Source organism: Cygnus atratus, chromosome 5, assembly GCF_013377495.2.
Source record: "Cygnus atratus isolate AKBS03 ecotype Queensland, Australia chromosome 5, CAtr_DNAZoo_HiC_assembly, whole genome shotgun sequence".
In the NCBI taxonomy this organism is placed as follows: Eukaryota; Metazoa; Chordata; class Aves; order Anseriformes; family Anatidae; genus Cygnus; species Cygnus atratus.
In genome coordinates, this window is record NC_066366.1 from 18933979 (window position 1) to 18955932 (window position 21954).

Consider the following 21954-nt stretch of genomic DNA (forward strand, 5'->3'; position numbering starts at 1 on the left):
TAAGTATCTCTGCATAACTAGGTAACAGTGTGAGTTCTCTGCAAAGTTCTTGTAGTCCATAAGGTCTCTCACCAGCCTCTTTGAGAACCTGTAATCACTGCGAAATTTTAAGAAGAGGCAAACTGATCTACTTCCCTTTCAGCCCTTTGCATCTTTCTAGAAAAAAATCCTGATTTTTGGTTCTCATTGCATCATTGGAAAAAAATGGAAATTTCTCTTGAAAGGAATGAGTAGTTGCCTAGAAAGAGCTTTCAGTTTCCTGTTTATCCTAGCTGGTATTCCAGAAGTGAAATGTTGCTAGGAAGTTATATTGCTGAGATCCAGCAAGACATGAAATTATCTAGTCTTAGATTCACTATGTATCTTTTGTTAACATCTTGTTAAGCAGAACCAACTTAATTCTTATTTTTTGTTTTCAAGAACAAAAACTTAATGTTGTAATCATTCTTATTTGGGGTTAGGATTGCTGTTTGTTCTTTCTCTGTAATGCTCAGAAAAGTGAAGCCTTAAATTATATTAGTCCTTCATGCTGTTTTCTCTTATATAATCATTTAAATGTTTTTTTTTGTTGTTTGTTTGGTTGGTTTTTAACTGAGTGTAAATTTTATAGAAGAGAATTACGTGCCTAGATATAGCTGCCTGGCTTTATGCTAAATTACCGAAGCAGCCTGGTCTCTGGCTGCTCATGTCGGGTGTGAGGGCCCTGGATGCCTTGAGGCTTGCACAGGAATCATGTATGCATATTTTGTATACCTTTGGATGTATAAAATGGCATTAGGTTCTCAGATTTAGATGCTGAAATACCACCTATTCCATCTGAATAACCTGGATTGTGCGGAGTTGTGTGTGTGGACCTAAGTTGGAGGGGCCTAACACTGACCACGTCAGGTTGCAGTAAATGTACAGATATGTTGGAGAGCCCTCTGTAGGTACCTCCTTCTTTCCTGTGGCTTCTGAGAATAGAAGCTCCTAATTACTGATACCCAAATAAGTAAAGTCAAATTTGTGAGATAAAAGACTCCATCTAACTGCAAGGAAATGCTCTTTGCTCCCTTCTGTCTTGCTGACAATCACTGCACAGTGAAAAAGTACTCAGCTTTACATCTTTTATTCTAACACATAGGAAATTACTTTCTGAATGAAAATTGAAATCAGCCAAGGTATCCAATGCAAACATTACCTCAATTCTAATATATGTTACTGCCTTTTACTGTTTAAGCTTGCTTCCTAATTATAGAATTGTCTTTTTTATCTAAAACTTTATTGATGGAATATTTTATTGCAAAAAAAAAAATCAGTTATTCGTGCTGTGGTGATTAAGGTTAGAAAAATACACATGGCAGAAATACTGAGATAGCAGAACTTCTGCTTTCTCAGTTGATTTAGTTAACAACCAGACAGGACAATGTCTCCTTTGCTAATCTCATGTGTGGATTTATTGTATGGATTTTTTTTTTTGCTTCTTTTATCCTCCCCCCGACCTGGGTCGTGTTGTAAAAAAAAAAAGGCATGAATGTGCCCATCAGAATCTCATAGTGTACATAGAAGTGTACACATTATTCTGCTCAGTCTGGCATCAGCTGACAGATGGCACTGCCATCACACAGAATCAGTCTGAAGAATATGATTTTTGTCACCACGTGCTGCAAATCTTGCCGAAGATGACCTTCAGACATCTTATGAATGTTGGTAGGAATATAGGAGCAAAAAGCTCTTCTGGCAGTTCTATCCTTCATGTTAGTCCCTGAAAAAAAATTAGTCTATTAATCAAAGATTTGTCATAATTCACTCCAGTTTTCTGGTATTAACTAGGCAATGAAATGGCACAAAAGGGCAATTTCTTCTTGAAGCAGACAGCTTTATTCTGTCCAATTTTCTTGACAAGGCATAAATTTCAGGGAGCACTGACTTACACAAGAAAGTGGCAGAAGTTGGAAAGTTGCAGGGTTCTAAAGGGTCACGTAACTGAAGGGGAGGATCTAACAGTCTCAAGTGTCTTCTGCGAGGCTTTTCAAATACAATGACAGCTTGTTTTTATGCATTGAAGTAAATTGTTACAGGATGTCCGAAACACAGTAGACTAGCAGTGTTAGGGAAAAAGTGAGTTCCAAAAAAAACCTTTCTCTCAAACTTTGGGTGAGGAAAATTTGGAGGTGTGCATACTTCATAGGGGACAAGATACTTCAAAATCATGAATGTTTAAAAATTGACCTTCCACATGATAGTGCTAATAGAAGGCCTGACAGTGTCGGATTGAGGTAGACCTTAATTTTCTCAAGATGGTCTTAAAGCTGCCAATGTCTTAGTAACTACTCTGAAGTAAAATTTGACAATGCTGAAGTCTCTGGTAAATATTTAATGTAGCCTTTTCAGGAAGACTGATTCTATTCCTAATTCCCTGCACTTCATTATAATGTTTAAAATGTCAGTAGTTCTTTCAAAATTACTGAGGGTAATATGGGAAAATGTTGTGTTAGAACACTGGAAAGCGCTATTGGGACCCAGTAAAGTTTTAATTTATAGCACACGATAAATGAGCATTCTGCTATTGCTGTTTAGGGCAGGAGGGAAGAGTGCACATTTGATTTACATAATTATCTTGTCTGATAAATAGAAGTGAGCCTAAATGAGGTCTTTAACCATCAATCTGGTCTGATTTGCTAATAAAGGTCTTGGAGCCAAGAGACCTGGCTTGACAAGTTAGTGGGTAGATGTTAATCTAGGTTTCTTGAGTAAGAATCTGTCCTGCTATACCTTTTCTTCCTGACCTACTCCTAGTTGAAGTTAACTTGGATTTGTTGGAGGAAAGATGGAAGGTGGAAGCTGTTTTGATGGAATTTGCTTTTAGTTAGTCCTGTCTGCTTGCTCCAAAATAAAGGCAGAAATCCCAACCGTGCCTCTGGCCCTGTATCACGCCACAAATCTCTGCCCTTCGTTTACAGTTGCAGAGTTGCTGTATGCAAGGCTTGCCTACACTGCACGCCTTTCCAGTTGAAAAGTGTGACTACTTCTGTGCAGTCACTCTTTATGTGAGTGCATCCCTGCTTTTCTGAGTGTGTGTGCATGTATACATATATATATGTGTTTTTTTTTACCTCTGCTGACCAACCACCAGCATCTAACTTTGCAGAGGAAGGGGGAAACCTTGGATTTAACATTGACTTGACTTTATTTTTTTAATTCTGCATCTGGTTCAAAATAATTCCAGCTGCTTTTTGTATGCTGCATCAGTACAGCAGAGTGTTGGGAGCTGGAGCAGATATGTGAATCTGCAGCAGGGGTTAGGGTGTCAGCCTTGCTTCTAAATCCAAAAAAAAAAGTGTTATCTTGATGTTGCGCCTATGTTGCATTTTTGTCCTATTTTGCCCCTCCTTCTATCCCTTTACCCTCTAAACAATTTGAAGTCAGAAGATACTTTTTATGGTGCAGAGGTCTATGGCTAACAAGGACACTCAGGCAGAGAAGAGATCCTGCTCATGAAGAGTGCAGAATAATCTCAGTACCAGAGGAATTGATTCTTTGATCAAATTCATCTTACAAGTAGCATCTCTGACATCTTTTAAAGGGTATATTTGTACTACTTTGGCCATAATTAGCTAAAAGGTCACTTAACCGTGAGACAGAAATCGGTATTAAAGAAGGCTTAGCTAGTTCTAATACTGATTATAGTTTTTGATAGGACTGTGTCATGTGGGAGCTGTGATGTGTATGTTGGAGTCGATAAACGTGTTAGTTTATTGTTGTAATTTTGAATGCTTTCCGTAGAAAAGGATTCTTCTCTGCAGTAATTGATTTGTCTGAATTGTGACACTCTTAATGTGAAATGCAATATGGTAAGGAATGGGAGGGAAAGCTTGCCTTCCCAGCGTAAGAACGGTAGGAGTACGTGTTGCAGACGGACTAAGAGCTGATACCTGTAATTTCGTGTCCCCCTGGGTGAGAAATACAGGTGACTGTACTGGTTCGTTGGCAAGAGCTGTTCAGCACAGCCAACTTGCAGACGGTAAGCACAAAATGTTGATGGTATTGGGAAAGTGATAAAACTTGCTTTTCTGTTTTGTTTGATTTTGCCAAGGATTTAAGAGTTTTTTGTAACATTCCTATGAAGTTTTCAGTGGGTATTGAACTGTTTCAGCAAAAATAAAAATACTTGGTTACTTTTGAATAGAGTCTACATTGTGTAAGTCAAACATCGTTAATTACCATGATGGATAATTATACAGAAAATCAATGCTTTTAGAAGAATACGTCTAGGATGATACTGCCTTGAAGGGACATTGCAGTACCAGAATTGTTTTTGAATGTTCAGGTCTAATCCAGTTTGATAAGTGGAGCAAACAATTTGTTTGCTTGTGTATATCCTGCCTTTCCTGCTCCAGCTCTTCCAGCCTGCTGAAGTGGGCTGTGGAGTTGCTTTCTACTCAAGTTTAAGCATTTAAGCATAGCTCTGAACAGATCTAGAATTTCCTGCTGATAGCTGCCTGTCTTTGTGGATCTACTCTGCTGGTGGATAAATAGGGAAGTTGATATTGTTCTGAAGATGTAAATTATATAAAATACACAGAAGGGCCATGTTTATGGTGTGAATAAAGATCATGTTGGACTCCTCTTAAGGTGAAAATAATAACGTTAAACTTTCTCATTTCTGCAGTCTGCTGTTAACATACTCTTCAAGTTGAGAAGGCTAGAAACAGTTTTTGTGAAGAGACTTTTGGAATTTATTTTCTGTTGAAATAAGGATATGAAAATAGCTTTTGTGAGAAATCTTTAAATTATGCATATGGGAGATGATACTTCCAGATATGACATTTTCAAGTCATTTTGTAGTTAAACAGTAATATATTGAGAAACAAACAAAAAAACCCAAACAGATATTTGAGGCCTCTTTCTAGAAACATGCCTTGAAGACCGCATGTCTTGCTGTGAAAGCATCTTCACAAATTTTCAGATCTCACGTGTGGTAGTACAGTAGCAACTGGATTCTATTCAACAGTTGCTTGTTCCAGAACAGTGTTTCTGTTGATTCATCCTTTTTACTGAATATGACTTCAAGGGGTAACCTGCTCTGATAAGATGTGCTGATTTTATGTGCTAACAATGCATCATTAGGTTACAATAAAACGTGTTAGCCCTAAGGAGGTCACAGGATACAATAAAACTATATCAGCGTTAAGCGTTCCTAGTCCTGTAAGAGGGTAAACCCTTTTTAGTCTGCCTTTAATCTTCTGCTATGGTCATTCACTAGAAAACATGTTTGGATCTCTTGCCAGCTGCATCTTTTCAATTATTTCTGCTGTTACCTGTTAACTTGCTCTTGTCAATCAGTAGCACCATTTTTCTGTCTGTCCCCCTAACACTATGTTTATATTTCAGGGAGCTGATTCACTTGCTTGTTCACCTTTCTGAAGCTCTCCATGAAGCACAACTAAAACTCATACTGGTCATCCCTCCTGCAGTTGCAGCAGGGTGAGTATTCCTATTTAAATAGCAGATTCCAGATGAGAAATACTTGCTTGTCTGTTACGCGATAAAATCAAAGCTTTGTTTGTAGCTGTGCTGCTTAAATGAAAAAAATGGTTTGAGTTTGGTAGTCATGTCTTCGTGCATGTTGCACTGTGGAGTCTTAGTAACTACATGTGATCATGTATAACTTAGAACTTTTGATATCAAAATAACTTGCGGAAGGACCTCCTGTTGTGGTGTTAACCCATAATGTCTGGTAAGAACTTCCAGAAGAAGAGCAAAGCAGTTGTGGAGCTTAATGACTTGTTGCCAAGGAGTGAAAAGGATGTCATAAAAGTAGCATATAAAAAGCTTTCTGAGCCTCTGGGCACAATTTCAGCAATGATAGATAATGCTTGTTCTTGAAGCAAGAAAGGCAGAGCTACAGGAAGGAATTACATCTATAATAGTGCTGTGTTTTTTCTAAAATTATTTGTTTTGACTTGGTAATTCATATGTACCAAAAATGCATTTAGTAAGAAGATAATATTTAGAATTGTTAATTATTCTGCTTATTTGTGCAATGATTTGAATCTGATATATATGCCAGTTGATAAGCTTCTTCTGGTTCAATAACAGTAAGGAGTTCTTATCTTTCCATATTTATAGCAGATATTTACTTCCCAAGATTATATTTGTTGGGGGACAAAGAAATCCACCACCAACAAAAACTGGAAAGTGAGAATGTAGTTTCAGTATATGTGAAAGGAATTTGGATCTTTTTTATAGTTTTGCATTTTTAAGAAAAGATTCTACATGGTCTTTGAGACATATGATGAAACTGTGATTCTTCCACTCTGTATATCTCTAGTACTATTGTACTACTTTTTCTGAAACCCAATGGATCTGCGGTATTTCTATATTTCAGGAGACTGAAACACTGAAGGATGAGACTATCAGTGATTATATCCACGTAAGAGTGAGGAGATAGAACTGAAGCCATTTGGGTGGAGGGTGATTCAGAAGATTAGCAGAGTAATAGAACTGCAGTGCTGTCATTTCAGATTGAAGTCTGGGCCATGCTAATGCTATAAAGCTTTACTAACAAGAGTTTTGCCAATATCCATCTCCCAGCAGAACTATCTGGTAACATTTGTTCACCTTTGAGTGCCCTTTCAGGTCAAAAGATGCCCGGCATTTGTATTGTGAGCATAGCTATCTGTTGTCCTACTGTGTACAAGTGTTCATGATACACAGTAGTGTTACAAGGATATACTGCAAGGAATACATCATCTCTTACAGAGAGCTGTGCTAACAGGGGTTATCTGATCCCATAAACTGTCAGATTCTAAATCTTTGTATTCCCATCTCCCTTTCCTTGCCCCTCAAAGTCAATGAGTGCCCCTGTTACACTGTAGATAGGCCAAATGTTGAAGTTAAGCGCATGGCATGGCCTCTTACTCTGGGTAAGGTACTCCAAGTAACTGTAATTGTTTAAGATAGGCTTTTTACTTGTTTAAGGTGAGGACTTCTGTCATGCAGGACTGCAGTGACAAAGCATGACCTGTCGTATAGGATTAAGTATGTGGAACAGTCCTCATAAAGTAACTCAGTGTGTTCCAAAGGGTTGTGCTAACTGCAGAATAGGTGACTGATAGGACACGTGCTGATCCTATATCACTCTTGTTCCTTATCTCTGAATATTACCTAGTGGAACAGTACCTCCTTGTAACCGTGCAAATATCTTTGGCTTCCTGGAGTTGACTTCCTGATAACAATAACTGGGGAAGATTTATAATATTAGCATAGTCAGCAATGAATTTTTTTTTTTCTTTCCAAATTTCCTCTTTTCTTCAGGCTGTTCAGCAGCTTTGCATCTGCACATGGAAACCTTAAATGGAAAGCCATTATTAGATATTTTTTAGGTGAGACTTATCAGCAAGAAAGAAAATTACAACTTCCTCTTTTTTTGTTTTACTGGCTTACAGTCACTACTGCTTTATGACGGTTCAACAGCACAGTTTCAGGATGGTGTTGGACACACTTCTACGTTTCTTGTAGGCTGTTGCAATCTTTCAGAATACGTTCATTTTCGAGGTGCCAAAAAGGCTGAGAAAATGGAATGCCTGAGCAAGCTTGTAAATGCCTTGTATCTTCTGTAACTGGCCTTTTCTCTGCAGTGATCTAAAGAGTTTTTCACTGAGTTCTGTGGGGAGGTCCCCTAGCATGAGGGAGAAACGAAGCATTTCTGCCTATAAGGATCTGAGCTGAGCTTAAATGCTGCCTGCTAAGACAATTCAGACAACATGTTGGTGACTAAAAAGCTGCTTATGTGTTGAGAGCAGTTCGCATTCCACTCTGTTGTGTCACCTCAACTGTATGTTAGTGATGTAAACCTGTCCAAATCGAGTCCTGAATGTAGCATACGTACTTTCTGCCTACTTAGGACAGTAAGTCCAGAATAATACCCACCTGTAATTTTGTTCTTCAATAGCTGGATGAAATCTGGTTGTAGATTCTTTTCTGTAGAAGTATCTGAGGATTTTTCTTTATTGTTTTTCTCTGTTGCATGGTGCAATCGTTTTATACCATCAAAATGAGGTAGCCAATTTAATGCAAAATCCCTTTGCCTCCATGTGTGGCTGGCAATTTTTGCTGGTGTTTTTTTTTTTCTTCTAGACTTAGTGTGGCTTGTTCCTTATTCCTCCTCGTACTCTTGTGTTTTCCATGGTCTCCCTGTATCAGACTACACAGCCTATAACCCTGAGGCAGTTTGGTGGGCTGCTGCACTCCAAATCTTGTGAAGTGTTAAATCCAATTCAGGCCAAAATTAGTCCTGAGACCATACTCTTTCTAGGTCAGTAGAGTATTTACAGGTCTGTAGTCCTGCACATGGTGCCTCTCCTCTTCCTTGTTGCATCATGTAAATCTGGAACCTCTTGTAAGCATCACAGCACAATGAGGGAAGGCTCAAGCTGCGGGGAGGTGGCAGAAATTGCAGCATTTACAGAAGATGCTGAGGATATTAAAAACGAGGGAGCTTTTGATCATAACTTCTTCATCAGGGTGAGGCATCACACATGTTGCAAGTAGTCAGAGCTACTGGGCAGATATGTTCTTCATTACTACCATAGAAATTTTAAATAGAAGTGCTAGCATGGCTGAAAGTAAACCAAAGTGGTATCTCTTGTATTAAATCTTTGCATCACACAGGAATGACTGCAGAACTTAGAAATAGAGACATAGAAACTAAATCCTGGAAAATTGATCCCTCCTCATGAGATAACCTTTGCAACATTGGCAGGCCTCCACAATTCATTCTGTTCATTTCTTGCAGATTTCTTTGGAAAATTGTGGGGTAGTACAACTTTGCATCACATGGGTGTTCAGTGGTGATAACAGAATACTTCGAGATTCTCTTGCTTCAGCTGAGTCAAAAATAATGAGAAATAACTAGGTCTTCTCTCATGTCTGTCATTTATTCTAATCTTTCATGCTGCTGTCTTATGATCTACATTTCATCCCGACTGAAGTTCCTTTTTTAAAGCAATTTTCTGTTGCTATTAATTGTAGTCTGTTACAGATAAAGCAAAGGAGAACACTTGGAACATTTTTCTGAAATGCTCTATCAATCACTTCACACAAATGCTTTTAAAAATGCTAATACATGCAGTGTTAAAACTTAAGTAATTGCTGTGAACAATGGTTACAATAAAGTGCATCCACTCCTGGTGTTAGGAAGCAAGTGGAGAACAGCACAGACCTTAAGATTGCTGTTTATTGTGATACTGCTGCTACTGGATTCAGTCTTGTGCCCAGAAGGACAGAAGTCTGTTCTGTTTAGATGCAGTCACATGCGTTTCTACAGTCTAATTTTTTTATATCCATAAAAAGGAGTCGAAGCTAGTATAAGCTCCCTGCATTCACATTTCCTCTTGGTCAGAGTTTGCCTTGTTACAGTAACTGTCAGCACTAGTGAGAAGCATAACACCACACCCTGGTTTGGACCTTGCATTGCCGTTGCCCCTCCTGCTGCTGTCCTGAATACTGACGTGATAGTGGGTTCACTGTGCAAAAACTTTGTGACTTGAGATTTAGAGCTGCCCTCTCACAGGTAGAGCTGGGAATAGCTGTCTGTCAGAGGTACAATTTTTGACATGAAATATGTATGACATGCCTGCCCTTAAATGGCCTTGATCTATAAAGGAGTAGTGAAGTGGTCCCCTTTTCTTGCCCTGGGAAATAAAACCCATAGCTTATATGAAAGAATTGAAAAGTCTCATTCCTCTAAAACAATTTGTCTTATGCATTCCAAAGGTTTCTGGGATTTAATCATAAACCTTGATTGCTCAGGAGAATAATTAGTCACATTCTTTTAGATTAATACTGTTATATAAGCCTTTGACTTGCATTTATGTCTTCCTAATGCATTAACTAGAAGAAACACTCCCACTTCTTGGGTAAACAGGTAGTTGAAAGTGCAGCTATCAGTTATGGAAACATCCTAAAATGTACACAATCCACAGATGCTTTAAAGCTTAGAAATCTGTTGGATCTAATGATATCTGCAAACAGAATCCTGTTTTTTTTCATTGCTTTGCTTTTTAGATTGTAGCTGTACTTGAAAATCTTGATTTATAGGATAACAAGGCTTCTACTGAAACTTGCATTCCATCGTGTGTTAAATCCTGCGTCAGCTTCTTTGTGTCTTGAAACTCACTTTGGGTTTTAATAGTTCCACACGGTTGAAGTGTCCTTTAATGCATCTTATATCCTTTATTTGTTGGAGTCACTGTAGACTGTTAATCAAAAAGACAGCAAAAGGCATGGAAATAAGTATCATCAAGAATCAAATAATATTTTAGAGTTCAACAGCTGGCAAAGGACTGATAAAGGAGACATGGAATACCCTGCCCAGCTGGGATCCTAGCAGCTGAAACATCGTTTCTTTTGTGTTCTACCCTGATTAAAATTTAAAGAGAGCATAGTTAAATGTAAGCAGTTTATTTAAGAATTTGTAATTTATACTTCTTTGATATGCGTTAAGATGAAAGCAGTCTGGCAGCAAACACTGTCTGAGAAGAGACACTTTTAAGAGCTAAAAATACTGGTTTGCTTCAGGAAAAACAGTCTGGAAAATGCATCACTGTACATGAAATCATTTGTGTAATGCAGGGAGGAAATGCTGGATCATCTGTTTTAACTTTTCAGATGTAGCTTTTGCAAATAACTTAAACTAAGAGATCCACTAGCTGAAGCTTGCTTTCATAACTGAAGGATCCTGTAAAGCCTCTGGCTCTTGGTTTGCTTTCGAAATGTTCTGGGCTAAAGGAAAGCCTCACCTGGGGAGTCTGGGGGGAAGCAGGCCTTCTATATATCTCTCTAGCGTTTTTAAATGCATCTGTTTATGACATTGTCTGGAGACAGATGCACTGACCTAATGAAGAGGTGGGAATATATGAGGAGGCAGAAATCTTGCTAGCAAGCTTTGCTGTCCCAGAGAATGCATGTGGAGCTACCTTGCTGGCAAACATAAAATAAGATAGCACTTCCATCCACCTGCTGTCCAGGAACTGTATGATTTTCCCGCAGACATAAGCGATCTGCAAGGGAGAAACAGTAGGAGACAAAGCTGTCATCTGAAATGTGTGCGTGTTATGCAGTGACTCTCCTTTGGGATGGGAGACTTGTGGTTGTGCTTGTCTGAGAAGAGGTGCTAGGGCTGTTGTGTTATGTAAATGGTTGCTAGTGCAGATGGTTTGCTGAAGGCTTCCAGCCTGCCTTTCAACAGATTGCCTCAAAATGTTAGACAGTGTTACTGCTTTTAGCATGCATGGATGCAGATGCATGTAGAAACTCTGAGAGTACCAGGTCTAAAACAGCAGTGGGTGGCCAGGCATGTTCTTCTTGTTGGTCACCAAATAACTGGTGATGTTGGGTAGCTCTGTTTGTGCTGACTAATCCTGTGCTTGATAAAATTCTTGGCTTAAATATGTATTTCTAAATGTGATTTTATATATATATATATATATATATATATATATATATATTCTTTTTTTTTCTAGCGAAGGAACCAATTCAGTGATTTTACTGCAGAAACTACAGTGGCAAAAGCTGTGTGGATGTTTTTCTTACTTGTATCACAAACCTCTTTCCAAATAGGGTAGCTGTGCTGGAGTAAACTACCTTTATGCTCTGTTCTGGTTTGGTAGCGGTACTAGTCTTTCCTGTTTGTTTCTTTGCTTTGTGTTTGTTGTAATGTTGTTTTTTTGTTGTTGTTATTTTGTTTAAATTAGGAGTCAGCCTTTAAAAAGGCGCATAGATAGAGGTATCAGCAGGGGTTAAATATGCTGTTAAAAAGGCAAATGGGACTTGAAACTTGGTTGTACCTTAACTAGGTGCATTTCTGGCATTTATAGTTTAGTACAGACACCAACATGGCATAACAGTTGAGGATCAGATTTGAAGGCACTAAGTCATTAAAAAAAATGTTATTTAGGCTAAACACCGTGTTAAGTAACTCCATATTTACAGATGGGTTGTTAGTGGTCGCTTTTCTTGGAATGTTATTGTCCCCTAAAGTAGAATCCTTTGCACAAAGTAGCAATAGAAAAACAGCATTGGCTGCATCACTAACTTCATAATATAAACACTGCTTTTTACTTGCATATTGATGCTTAGGATATGTAACAAGCAACTTATGGCCTGTATGATTGATATCCTTTTTCAATACCTGTCTTTAAGTTATAGGACAGTGTCTGCTCCTTGAATAGCAGATGATTCATTCTGTCTTAAAGTTCTATGGAATTGTAAGTCAGAAGGAGTAAAATCTGAAGTAAACAAATGAAATCCCTTAAACAATAACATACTGTTATGAGTGTTTCTTTCTATTTGAAGAGAGTTTGCAGTTACAGGTAAAAAGCCTGTTAAAATAGTGATTGCTGCTTTTGTTTGGGTTTGGAGTTTGGTATGGACTTTAATCATGACTGATACATGGAATTCAATTTTAAAAATGGATTGATTCAGTTGTTAAGAAACTTCAAGTAACACAAGGCAGCTTTATGCTTCAGTAATTTTACGAAGTCTAGCATGATAATGCTTGAAGTATATGAGACCCTGATCCTTGGTTTAAGTAATAGCATACAAAATAGCCACTGTTCTTACCTGTGTCTTAGTAAAATGCGTACTAGTACAGACCAGAGGTAATTGAGCAGTATGTCCTTACAGGGCATGGTGTTTGGGTTATTGGCAAGAACGTAGCACATTGTGAACAAGATATCGAGGCTATCACTGCCCTTATGAAGTTCTCAAAAATGCTACTGCAGGTAAATTGCATGCGGTCTAGCAAGAATGAATTATCTCCTGGCCAGCTTCTGGTAGTGTCCGTCAAAGTAACATTTAAATTAAAACCAAGCGTGTTCGTTTATGATAACGGGTACACTTAACCTCACAGTTCCACGTCTCTCAGAAGAACTGAGAAGCGTTAGTGCATATAAGGTGTGTTTCCTCATCTCTTAAGCAAAGGATCTTGGTATGAATTTGACATTAAGTGCCCAGCTTTCTTAAAAGAGTCTGCTCTGCAGATATGTGACTGTCAGACTGTGTTGACATTCCAGGGGGGACCCGTGAGCAAATCTTGCATGCACTAAATAAACTGGTCTGTTTAATGTTTTACTGAGTCAGATTTCTAGACTTGGATCGTTCTTTTCTGGAGTCTTCTAAATTGCCTACGTCTTCCTTAACGTAGGGTTCCCCGAACCCAGTATTTGAATAATATGTCGAAATTAATTCAAGGTGTGGTCCTTAGATTTTTTAAAATCTGTGCCAAAGAAGTGTTAGGGAAGTATATGTCATGTGAAAGTCACCTAAAACATTTTCCTAAGATGGTGTGGCTGGTAGATTTGGCTTAAGTTTGTAGAAGGTACAAGATTGTTTTTAAAAAAACATAAACAACAACACAGCAAAAACTTAATAGAATGTGAGCAGATCTTGAGGTTATTTCAGAAACAGTAAAAAAAATGTTTTAATGTCACGAGATTAAGTAAATACATGAAATACTGTTTTAAGGAGGGAGAATTAAGAGGTATAAATGCAAAATGTGAAGAACTTTCTGTGCAAATCTGTGTTGGAAGAGGATCAGAATTTCAAAATGCTGAGTCTACGCTGTTGTTTGTAGGGAAAGCAACATTTTTGATATTGAGATATGGCTGGCATTGAGCTTTCAGGGTGACAAAAAGTAATTAGTCTGCACTTCTCAGTGCTGGGAGGTCTCATGGCAGACTGTCTGGGGTGCTATTTATAGGAAGATTTGGAAAAACAGGAGTGCTTAGAGGGAAGTAAGAAAAACAGCTAAAAATAGGTAATGCCTTCTATGAAGAAAGTTTGAAGGACCGTGTTTTGTGTATTAAAAAGAGCAAAAAGTGTCAGATGTAAGTCTTCAAATATGTCAACAGGGGTTGTTTAAGTGACTGATAAATTGGTCTTTCTGTCAGCATGGAAGAAAAGGATTAAAAATGCTCTTAGGTTGATAAAGAAGTCTTAAGCTGGATACTAGAAGAAGAATAACATTGTATGGCAAAATACTGTAGAAACACCTGGGAAAATTTTGGAATCTTCCAAAAAGAAGACTTTTTGAAGACTTGTTTCTCTTTTTAAGACTTCCTACTAAAGTTTCAGGTAAACCAGAAATCTGGATAAGTTTTTTTGTTTGTTTGTTTGTTTGTTTTGGTTATGATTGAAAAAGGGTGACAGAAAAGGAATGGAGGGAGCTGAAGACATGGAAGTCAGGTTTTGGCATTCTGTTCTTAGATTGAGACTTGTAGGCTTGCTGTTAGTCTCAGACATTTAAAATACCAGACAAACATTTCCAAAATAATGTCTAAAACGCTGAAGAGGCTCATACTGTTAAATTTATAGCCTGATGTGAGTCTTCATGGCTTGTCTAAAATTGACAAAACATGCCTTTGACAAAGCATTCTGTAGGAATTACTGTGGCTGTTTTCTCCCTGTTCTGAGCAGTTTGCCACATCTGTATGTGAAGCATAGAATCTCAGTGTTTTTCTGCTTCCCATCCATTCTCAGCTAAGTGCAGTTCTGTCCCCACCATCATTTTTAACTGCTGCCTCTTACTGTGGTTGATCTCTTTTGACTGGAAGAAGTTGGAAATCAAAACGCTTTTTACATTTCAAGCAGTCTGAAGTCTTAAAATTTGATAACAGTTTTGGATTACGCTGAGGCTACATCTTCACACTACGTTTTTAAAAGCAATTGGAAGTTGCTTGCATAGGATATTTTCATTTTACGTATGCATTATTATACTAGGGGCTTTGAGGAAAAAAAAGAAAAGTATTTCAAGCCATTACTTTATTACTGTTTTTAGACTAGAAAGATTATAAAACCTTGATAGTGCTTTAATGTGATTCAGCAATTTTCCTCTTTTCTGCCTTAAAGTGCTCTTGTTTTAAGGCATCATGTAGAATGTATTTTATGTTCAAATATTCTGTAGTATTGTTTTGGTAATCTTCATGACAGTTGTTGTTACAGGAACTAGATCTGTTGACATTCCTGAAAAAGGTCAGGAGGAATGTTCTGTACCAGTTCTGCTTCTTTCTTTTTTATTAATAGTGATAGAGGAGGGCAGGCGGGACTGATTATAAATTCCTATATTTTTGACACGGAAAGACTAGCTGTCTCTGGTAGCTTTGGAACAGCATTCTTCATGCACTGAACAATATGGTTTGCGATGGTGAGATATGAATATATGCCTAAGCATCTTTTAGGACATTCTGGGTGATGGGCATGGAAGGCAGCTAATACAGATTACCATCCTATTCAGTTTCATGCTGTTTAGACAGAATTATTCCAAGTTAAGTAGTAATTAGGGCAAGTATTTAGTCTTTTCCTAAAGACACTTATTTGAAATTCTCCTAGAACGGTATGAGGGTGGAAAGGTTAGAGTTCACTGAACCTTCAGGAAGGAAGGAATTGTATTTCCAGAAAAATAAGACGTTATCTTGTTAAAAGTGGTTCTTCTGATGGAGTGGGAAGTGAAGAAAGAACCTTTCTGGAGAAGCTTGGAGGTTTTATCTAGCTTCTCTCATGTTTATGTGATGATGTTTATGCAGCAGAGTGTCTTCCTTTAGGGCACTAGTTGTCTGACTGTTCAGAACAAGTGAGTGTTTGTTTTTCAGTTTTGGTAATCAGGTGTCACTTAGACCATGTTGTGGGTCAAGATCCACCTTTGTATAAGGGGGAGTCCTTGAATTGTTCTTTATTTACGATGTAAACAATGTGTGTAACAATGGATTTGGGGGAGGGAGAGCTACCTGCATCTTGAGATGATTTCTTTTCAAAATGTTGTTGCTCAGTTTCAAATTATTGCTACCTTTGCTGTGCTGAACTTAGTACAATCTCTGAAGATAAATACAGGAAGAAAATGCTCAAACAATACACATTTGCTCACAGAGCTTTAACTGGAGGCCAGACAACTGGACTGAAGAAAGTCACTTAAGCAGCCAGAACCAGAGGTAGCTGGAAACTAGGATTTCCAATTTGTGCCAAAATATTCAGGTTCTTCAGCCTACTGGTCTGTAATGCTGTTTTAATACGTTTTAAAGAGTTTGCACAACACTTCTGTACTGTGCAACAGTCTTGCTCATAGCTTGTTGCTTGCAAGTGAAACATGTGCAGTTGAATCTGTAGTTAAGCATGCTTTTCATTTTCCACTTTTTTAGATTCTAGGCTTTGGGAAGAGAACATTAAAGCTGCTTCAGTCTTGGCAAATAATCCATATCAAATTGTTTGTCTTTGTTGGCTTCATGAGATGCACAGCAGTAGTGCAGCTGCTTTCATTTGAAAGCAGCAGGAACCTGAACCACTCTTCTATCTTCAAATATTTGAACATAATGTGTGCTCCTCATTCAAAATACAGCAAGCATCCCTAACTTTGGATGTTCATGTTTGAATATGTAAGAGTAGAAGAACCTATAGTCTCTCTTTGTTAGTTAAATTTTCTTTACGTACACGCTGTCAGTATTTTCCACCTCTAAACATCCACTTCTGTAAAATTAAGATTTTAGCCACTCAGTTCATTCTTTATTGTCTGTTTAATAAAAAACAAACAAAACAAAACAAAAAAAAAACACCACCAACAAAAAACACATTGCAGAGGTGACTGCCTTAAAGAGCTTCAGCATTTTCTTTCCAAAGCTGCTATACAATGAAAATTACCAGAAGCTATTCAATCTTCATTACTGCTATTCAGAATTTTTCAGGTAGCAGTGGAAATCAGTATAGTTGTGCTACCCTGCATCTTTTGAAAGACTGGCAGCAGGACGGAGAACTTGTTCCTTTCTTTTACTTTGTGCTACTTTTCTACTTTCCTACAAGTATACGTGCATGCTGTGCTGGAAGATGGGAAGAGTACATGATGGAAAATTGTCTGTTGCCCTTGCAGTTGGCCAGCTCAGTGGATGTCCCAATGAACCAGTGTTTTGCCGATGTGATAAAGGAAATAGGTGTTTTAGTCTCTTAAAAGTTGATTATGGATGGGCACTTCTAATTATTGAAAGAATTTGGTTTTCACCAAAAGTATCATCTTTAAAAGCTGCCGAAGATTCAGTTTGTTGCCTTGCCATGACTTTGTGTATATGGAGTGATGTGTTCACTATTCCAGTACATGCACTTTTTTCCTTACAAGCATTGCTAGCAAGTAGTAAGTCTAATGTAGCATAAAATTACCCCATTGTTTCATGTATATGATAATATATGGTAAACAAATTAATTTAAATTATGAACAGCTTCTAAGATGTCTTTGTTTTGGAGTGAAATAAGAACAGACACTTAGTTTTAACACCATTCACAGGCAGGACTGTGAGCCAGAATGTAAATTCTTGAAATTTTGATAAGTAAATAACATCAGGGATCAAAACAGCAGAAAACCCCTTTCTTGATTGGGGTGGAGTTTTAAATAAACCAGTTATTTCAAATAACAGCATGTCAGAAAAACAATTTTGTTGAGTAGAGTTTATTAAGTAGGATTATGGGGTTTTTACCAATACCTACACTTAATGTTGTGAAAGGTTAAAATGTTTGTGGCAAACCTGGTTGTAGTAATCTAATTTTGTTGGAATCAATAAGGCTCTTGAGCTTTTCTAATCTTTCTACATGTTATGTTTTTTACTTTTCCTTCCAGTTTGATGCGAAGTCACATAAAAGCAGGTGATTCTAAAAATGATCACTGTATAGTTAGCCAGTATATACACCAAGTATGTTCTCCCAGACCTGTTGTATGTTAATAAAGGAAGTTGATGCTTGAAGACAATCTCTTTGGGCAACTCATAAACACAAAACAGGACATGGGAAGCGAAATCTGAAAGCTCTTTATAACTATGCAGTTTCCTATTTGTTATGCCTAGTAGATAATAACACACTGCCCTTCATCTTTCCTGTAGTCATTAATCTTCCTGTGAGTATCCTAAGAAGTGACACTGTCAGAAATATGGAGGGTACAGTTATGTACCAAGACTTTGAAATTAGGCTCTGTTCATAAAATTCAGCACAGAAGAAGGCATAGAAATGACTCTTAAGTGGGTTGTCTAGGCTAGCTGACTGGCATAATAGTTCTTATTGGGTGTTAGAGAACTTATAAAATGTGTGACTTGGATCACAGGATAGAGCTTGAAATATGAGTTTATATTGAGGAGAGCAGGAAACTGGGTATGAGATGACTGCTGACTACTTCTGAGTAACTGTTACGGAAAAAAGTTTAATAACCTCTTCAAATTACAGTAATACTATTGAATCATACTTGGTCCTGCCATTGGGCTCGTGGGTTTTGTTTCTTCATTTTTTAAAGGTTTACAGAATAGATCTACCAGTCGCTTCTCTTTATAAACTGGGTTCTGCTAGCTGCAGTAAATCTGGATGCTTGTTAATGACTATAAATGACACCTATGTTTCCGTTGCCAGTGACTTGCCTGGTTTTGCTGCTGTGTGTTGGACTGTCAGCTCCGGACAGCATGGCTCTGACTGCAGCCATGAAAGTTCAATGCGTTTTGTATGGATTCAGAAAGGACTTCTGAGGAAAGAATATATTCTTAGAAGTAAATGGCTTTTTAAAGACTGTGCCTCACTATATAAAATTAATACAGCCAAAGTCTGACTGTGCTCCTGTGTGTTGAAGCAGGTGCACACATCAGCTTTTGAATTCCCACTAGAGAGAATCATTAAAATAATCTGTAGGTCAACTAATGATGGTTGAAGAGAAGTGGAATATATTCCTCACCATGTCTGGTGTTTGTGGCTCTCTCAGTTCTGAGCCAGCTGCTACAGAACAATGACTGCAGAAATTTCAGGGTGATGTTGGACAACTTTCCAAAAAAAAAAGGGAGGGGGGGTGGAGAGAGAAAAAAGATGAGCATTTTAATCTTTGCAAGGAGGAATTAAGCCTACATGTGGTGTGTTAGATTTTTTAAATTAGGTTCATATGCTCCAGGGTACAAGCTTGTTTTGCATGATGTTATGCTATTGGAGCATGCTTTTCCTGGGCATTCAGCCCTGGCATCAGAGGCACTGGAATAGTTTGGAAATTAGGAGAACCAAATGGTGACACGATGAATTTTCAATTTATTGCTTAAATGACTCCTCTGAAGAGGATAAGGCAACATAACAGGAATGGCATTAAAGGACTGCAGTTAATCTCCCCAAAAATGGAAACAGTAAATACAATGAGTATCAAAAGGAACTTTTTCTTCTTTGATATTCAGATACGTCTGTTTTTATGACAGGTTAATTTATTATGTTGGATTAAGAGTTTCAGATGCACTGTATTTTTCAGTTAACTTAAGAATTTGCAGGTTATACAGATGGGACTGCTGGTATGCCTCAGCCCTAGTTGGAAGCATTTGTTAATGGAAAGACAGGACAGCAGTTTTCAGGTTCATTTGTCCTTAGGTGTCTGCTGGGATTTCTTGCTTTCTTTTCAGGACCTGTAATTGTTGGCGTATTTCTCCTTCTTGACTTCTGTTACTGGTTTAAACCAGATGGGCCACAGGTAATTAGTTTGGCTTCGTGAAAACTGTGTAGGCTACTCCATGACAAGAACAGATCCTGTGTTTCTCTCTGTTTGGAGACCAAGTATTGAAAAGGCAACAGCTGGGATGGGATATGTATATTAAGGAAGAGTGCCATTCCTCAGTGATCTGAAAAAAATCCATTTGGTTTGCAAATACCATTTTGTTTCCTGATCAAAATAGAGCAAATTTTTATTTTTCTGTCAGTTATCATTTACAATTCCCCAGTGATGTGAAGCTCTCATATTTTTGTGAAGTGACCACTCCCAGCTCTTTCGTGTTGTGAACCTGTAGCACTTGGTTACAATTTTCTTGCTTGTCAAGCTGGCTAGGCTTAGTTTTGTTTTGTTCTTTAATGACTATCCTGATCTAATCTGAGAGTTTGATAAAGAGATTCTTGCCATTAAGAAGAGTTGAACAACATCAGGAATGCTAATAGCATCAAGAAAAGTCAGGCTTGTGTTTGAAGGATGGACTAATTTTGTAGTTTATGATCTTTGTTGTGGACAACTGACAGTGCTTGTGCTCTCTGAAGGCATCTGAATTATACCATGTCTCTGTAATTAGTGCAGCAGCTGAAGGCACTACATAAATAGGGTTGGAGGGGGTTGTTTCTGAATTTAAGCTGCTATTCTGAATAGTAGGGAATGGTATTGAAATGTGTATTATTCTAAGGCAAAATAAGCTATAATTAAGTAGCTTCTGATGGGCATTTATCTAATGAGCTCTTACAACAACACTTGTTTGCTGGTTGATTTTAATGTTCCCAGACTACCTGCACCATTAGAAGGTTCTCAGTATTGTCTAGCCCAGTTCTGCTTGTTTTGTAACTTAAAGCCATGTGTTGACCTGTCCACAGATAACCAGTGATAGGACAAGTGGGAATGGCCTCAAGTTGTGCCAGAGGAGGTTCAGGCTGGAAATGAGGAGACATTTCTTCTCAGAAAGAGCAGTCAGGCATTGAAACAGGTTGCCCAGGGAGGTGGTGGAGTCACCGTCCCTGGGGGTGTTCAAGGAAAGGTTGGACGTGGTACTTGGGGACATGGCTTAGCGGGTGATATTGATGGTAGGAGGATGATTGGACCAGATGATCTCGGAGGTCTTTTCTGACCTTAATGATTCTATTCCAAGCGGAGATTGTCAGATTGCCCTCCCTTACACTCAGTTGAGAAGTTTGACAACCTATGGTCTGTATTTAAAAGGCAGTAGCCTGCACGTTTGGTCTGGGCATCAACAATCTGATGCATTACTGCAGGGACAACCTCTGCCCTGAAGAGTGAACCATCCACTCCTATTTTTCAAAAATCTAATATGATGATTTTAGCACAAGACCTTTGATATTTACCATAAGATGTTCTAGAGTTTGTATATATTTTTTCAACAGTCCTTAAGCGTTCAGTCTTTGGTTTAATAGGTTTGTCACGTTCTTTCATTGATAGTAGAAACATGATTTGTATTCTCAAACACTGTACTTCTGCTAAATTATAATCTAGAATGTGAATTCAATAGGTGAACAGACAAGGCCACCCACAGAAATTGCGACAGGATTTTATATTCCAATAGCAAGAGGTACCAGAAAGATAGATGAGACCAAAATACTAAAAAAGCATAGCTGGCTTACAGGTGGAATATTAGTGTAGATTGTTGCAAATGCTCAGAAATCAGGGAAGTAAACTAGAAATATGTAAAATAGTATTAGGATCAGAGCCTTTGTGCTCTGCACTAAAAATCAAGCAGTTATACAAATGTCATATTAACAGATGCAGAATCCCCTTCCCCACCATGATGCTGGTATTCATCACAACATTCATTCTTACAGAAAATGAGTTGGGTTTTCGAATGAAGGGCTTAGTAATTCAAACAACTGTTTGTCCAGTGTTTTCTTGGAGGGCCAATAGTGGCATCCATCAAATAGGAAGACTATCTGTGTCAGTAAAATTTTTGAAAACACACATGGAATTTATATGGTGCTGTCCCAGGATGAGAAGCTTGTGATACTAAGTGATCAGCTTTCATTTAAAAAAAGTAAATTCCATCCCCTTGAGCCTTGTGACTGAGAAATGATTATGTAAAATGGCTGATCTCTGAAATTGAACCAGAAAACTAAAACAAGTTGTTTTTTTTTTAAAAAAAAAAACCCTGTTGCTTATGCTTGTTCTTTTTATAAGTTTGTTTGCCAGTCCTGTTGGTTTATATTTACTAATATAAACTGAAATTGTTTACACTCTTAAGAAATGTAATTCTCAGTTTGTAAAGCCATAGTTATCAGTAAATTAAACCCTAAAAGCATGTCAATATAAATGCCTGAAGTACAGATGTAAACAAGGAAATGTAAAGCTCTATTTTCCTGTAGTAGCTGTTGTGCATTTTAAATCCAGAGAAAAAGGAAGAGAATTAATAAGCCTGAAGGGTTTTCAATATATCTACACATGTAAATAAA

General features: G+C 37.9%; 1 protein-coding gene across 3 annotated transcripts in view; it reads left to right on the top strand.

Moving 5' to 3' along the window:
- The window catches only part of CHID1 (chitinase domain containing 1), a 102077-nt gene that overhangs the window by 14027 nt on the left and 66096 nt on the right, over positions 1–21954 (top strand). For all 3 annotated transcript variants that reach the window (XM_035552194.2, XM_035552195.2, XM_050711229.1), the window contains exon 8: positions 5374–5466. In XM_035552194.2, the coding sequence (XP_035408087.1) occupies positions 5374–5466 (93 nt within the window). The remainder of the gene's footprint in view (positions 1–5373; positions 5467–21954) is intronic.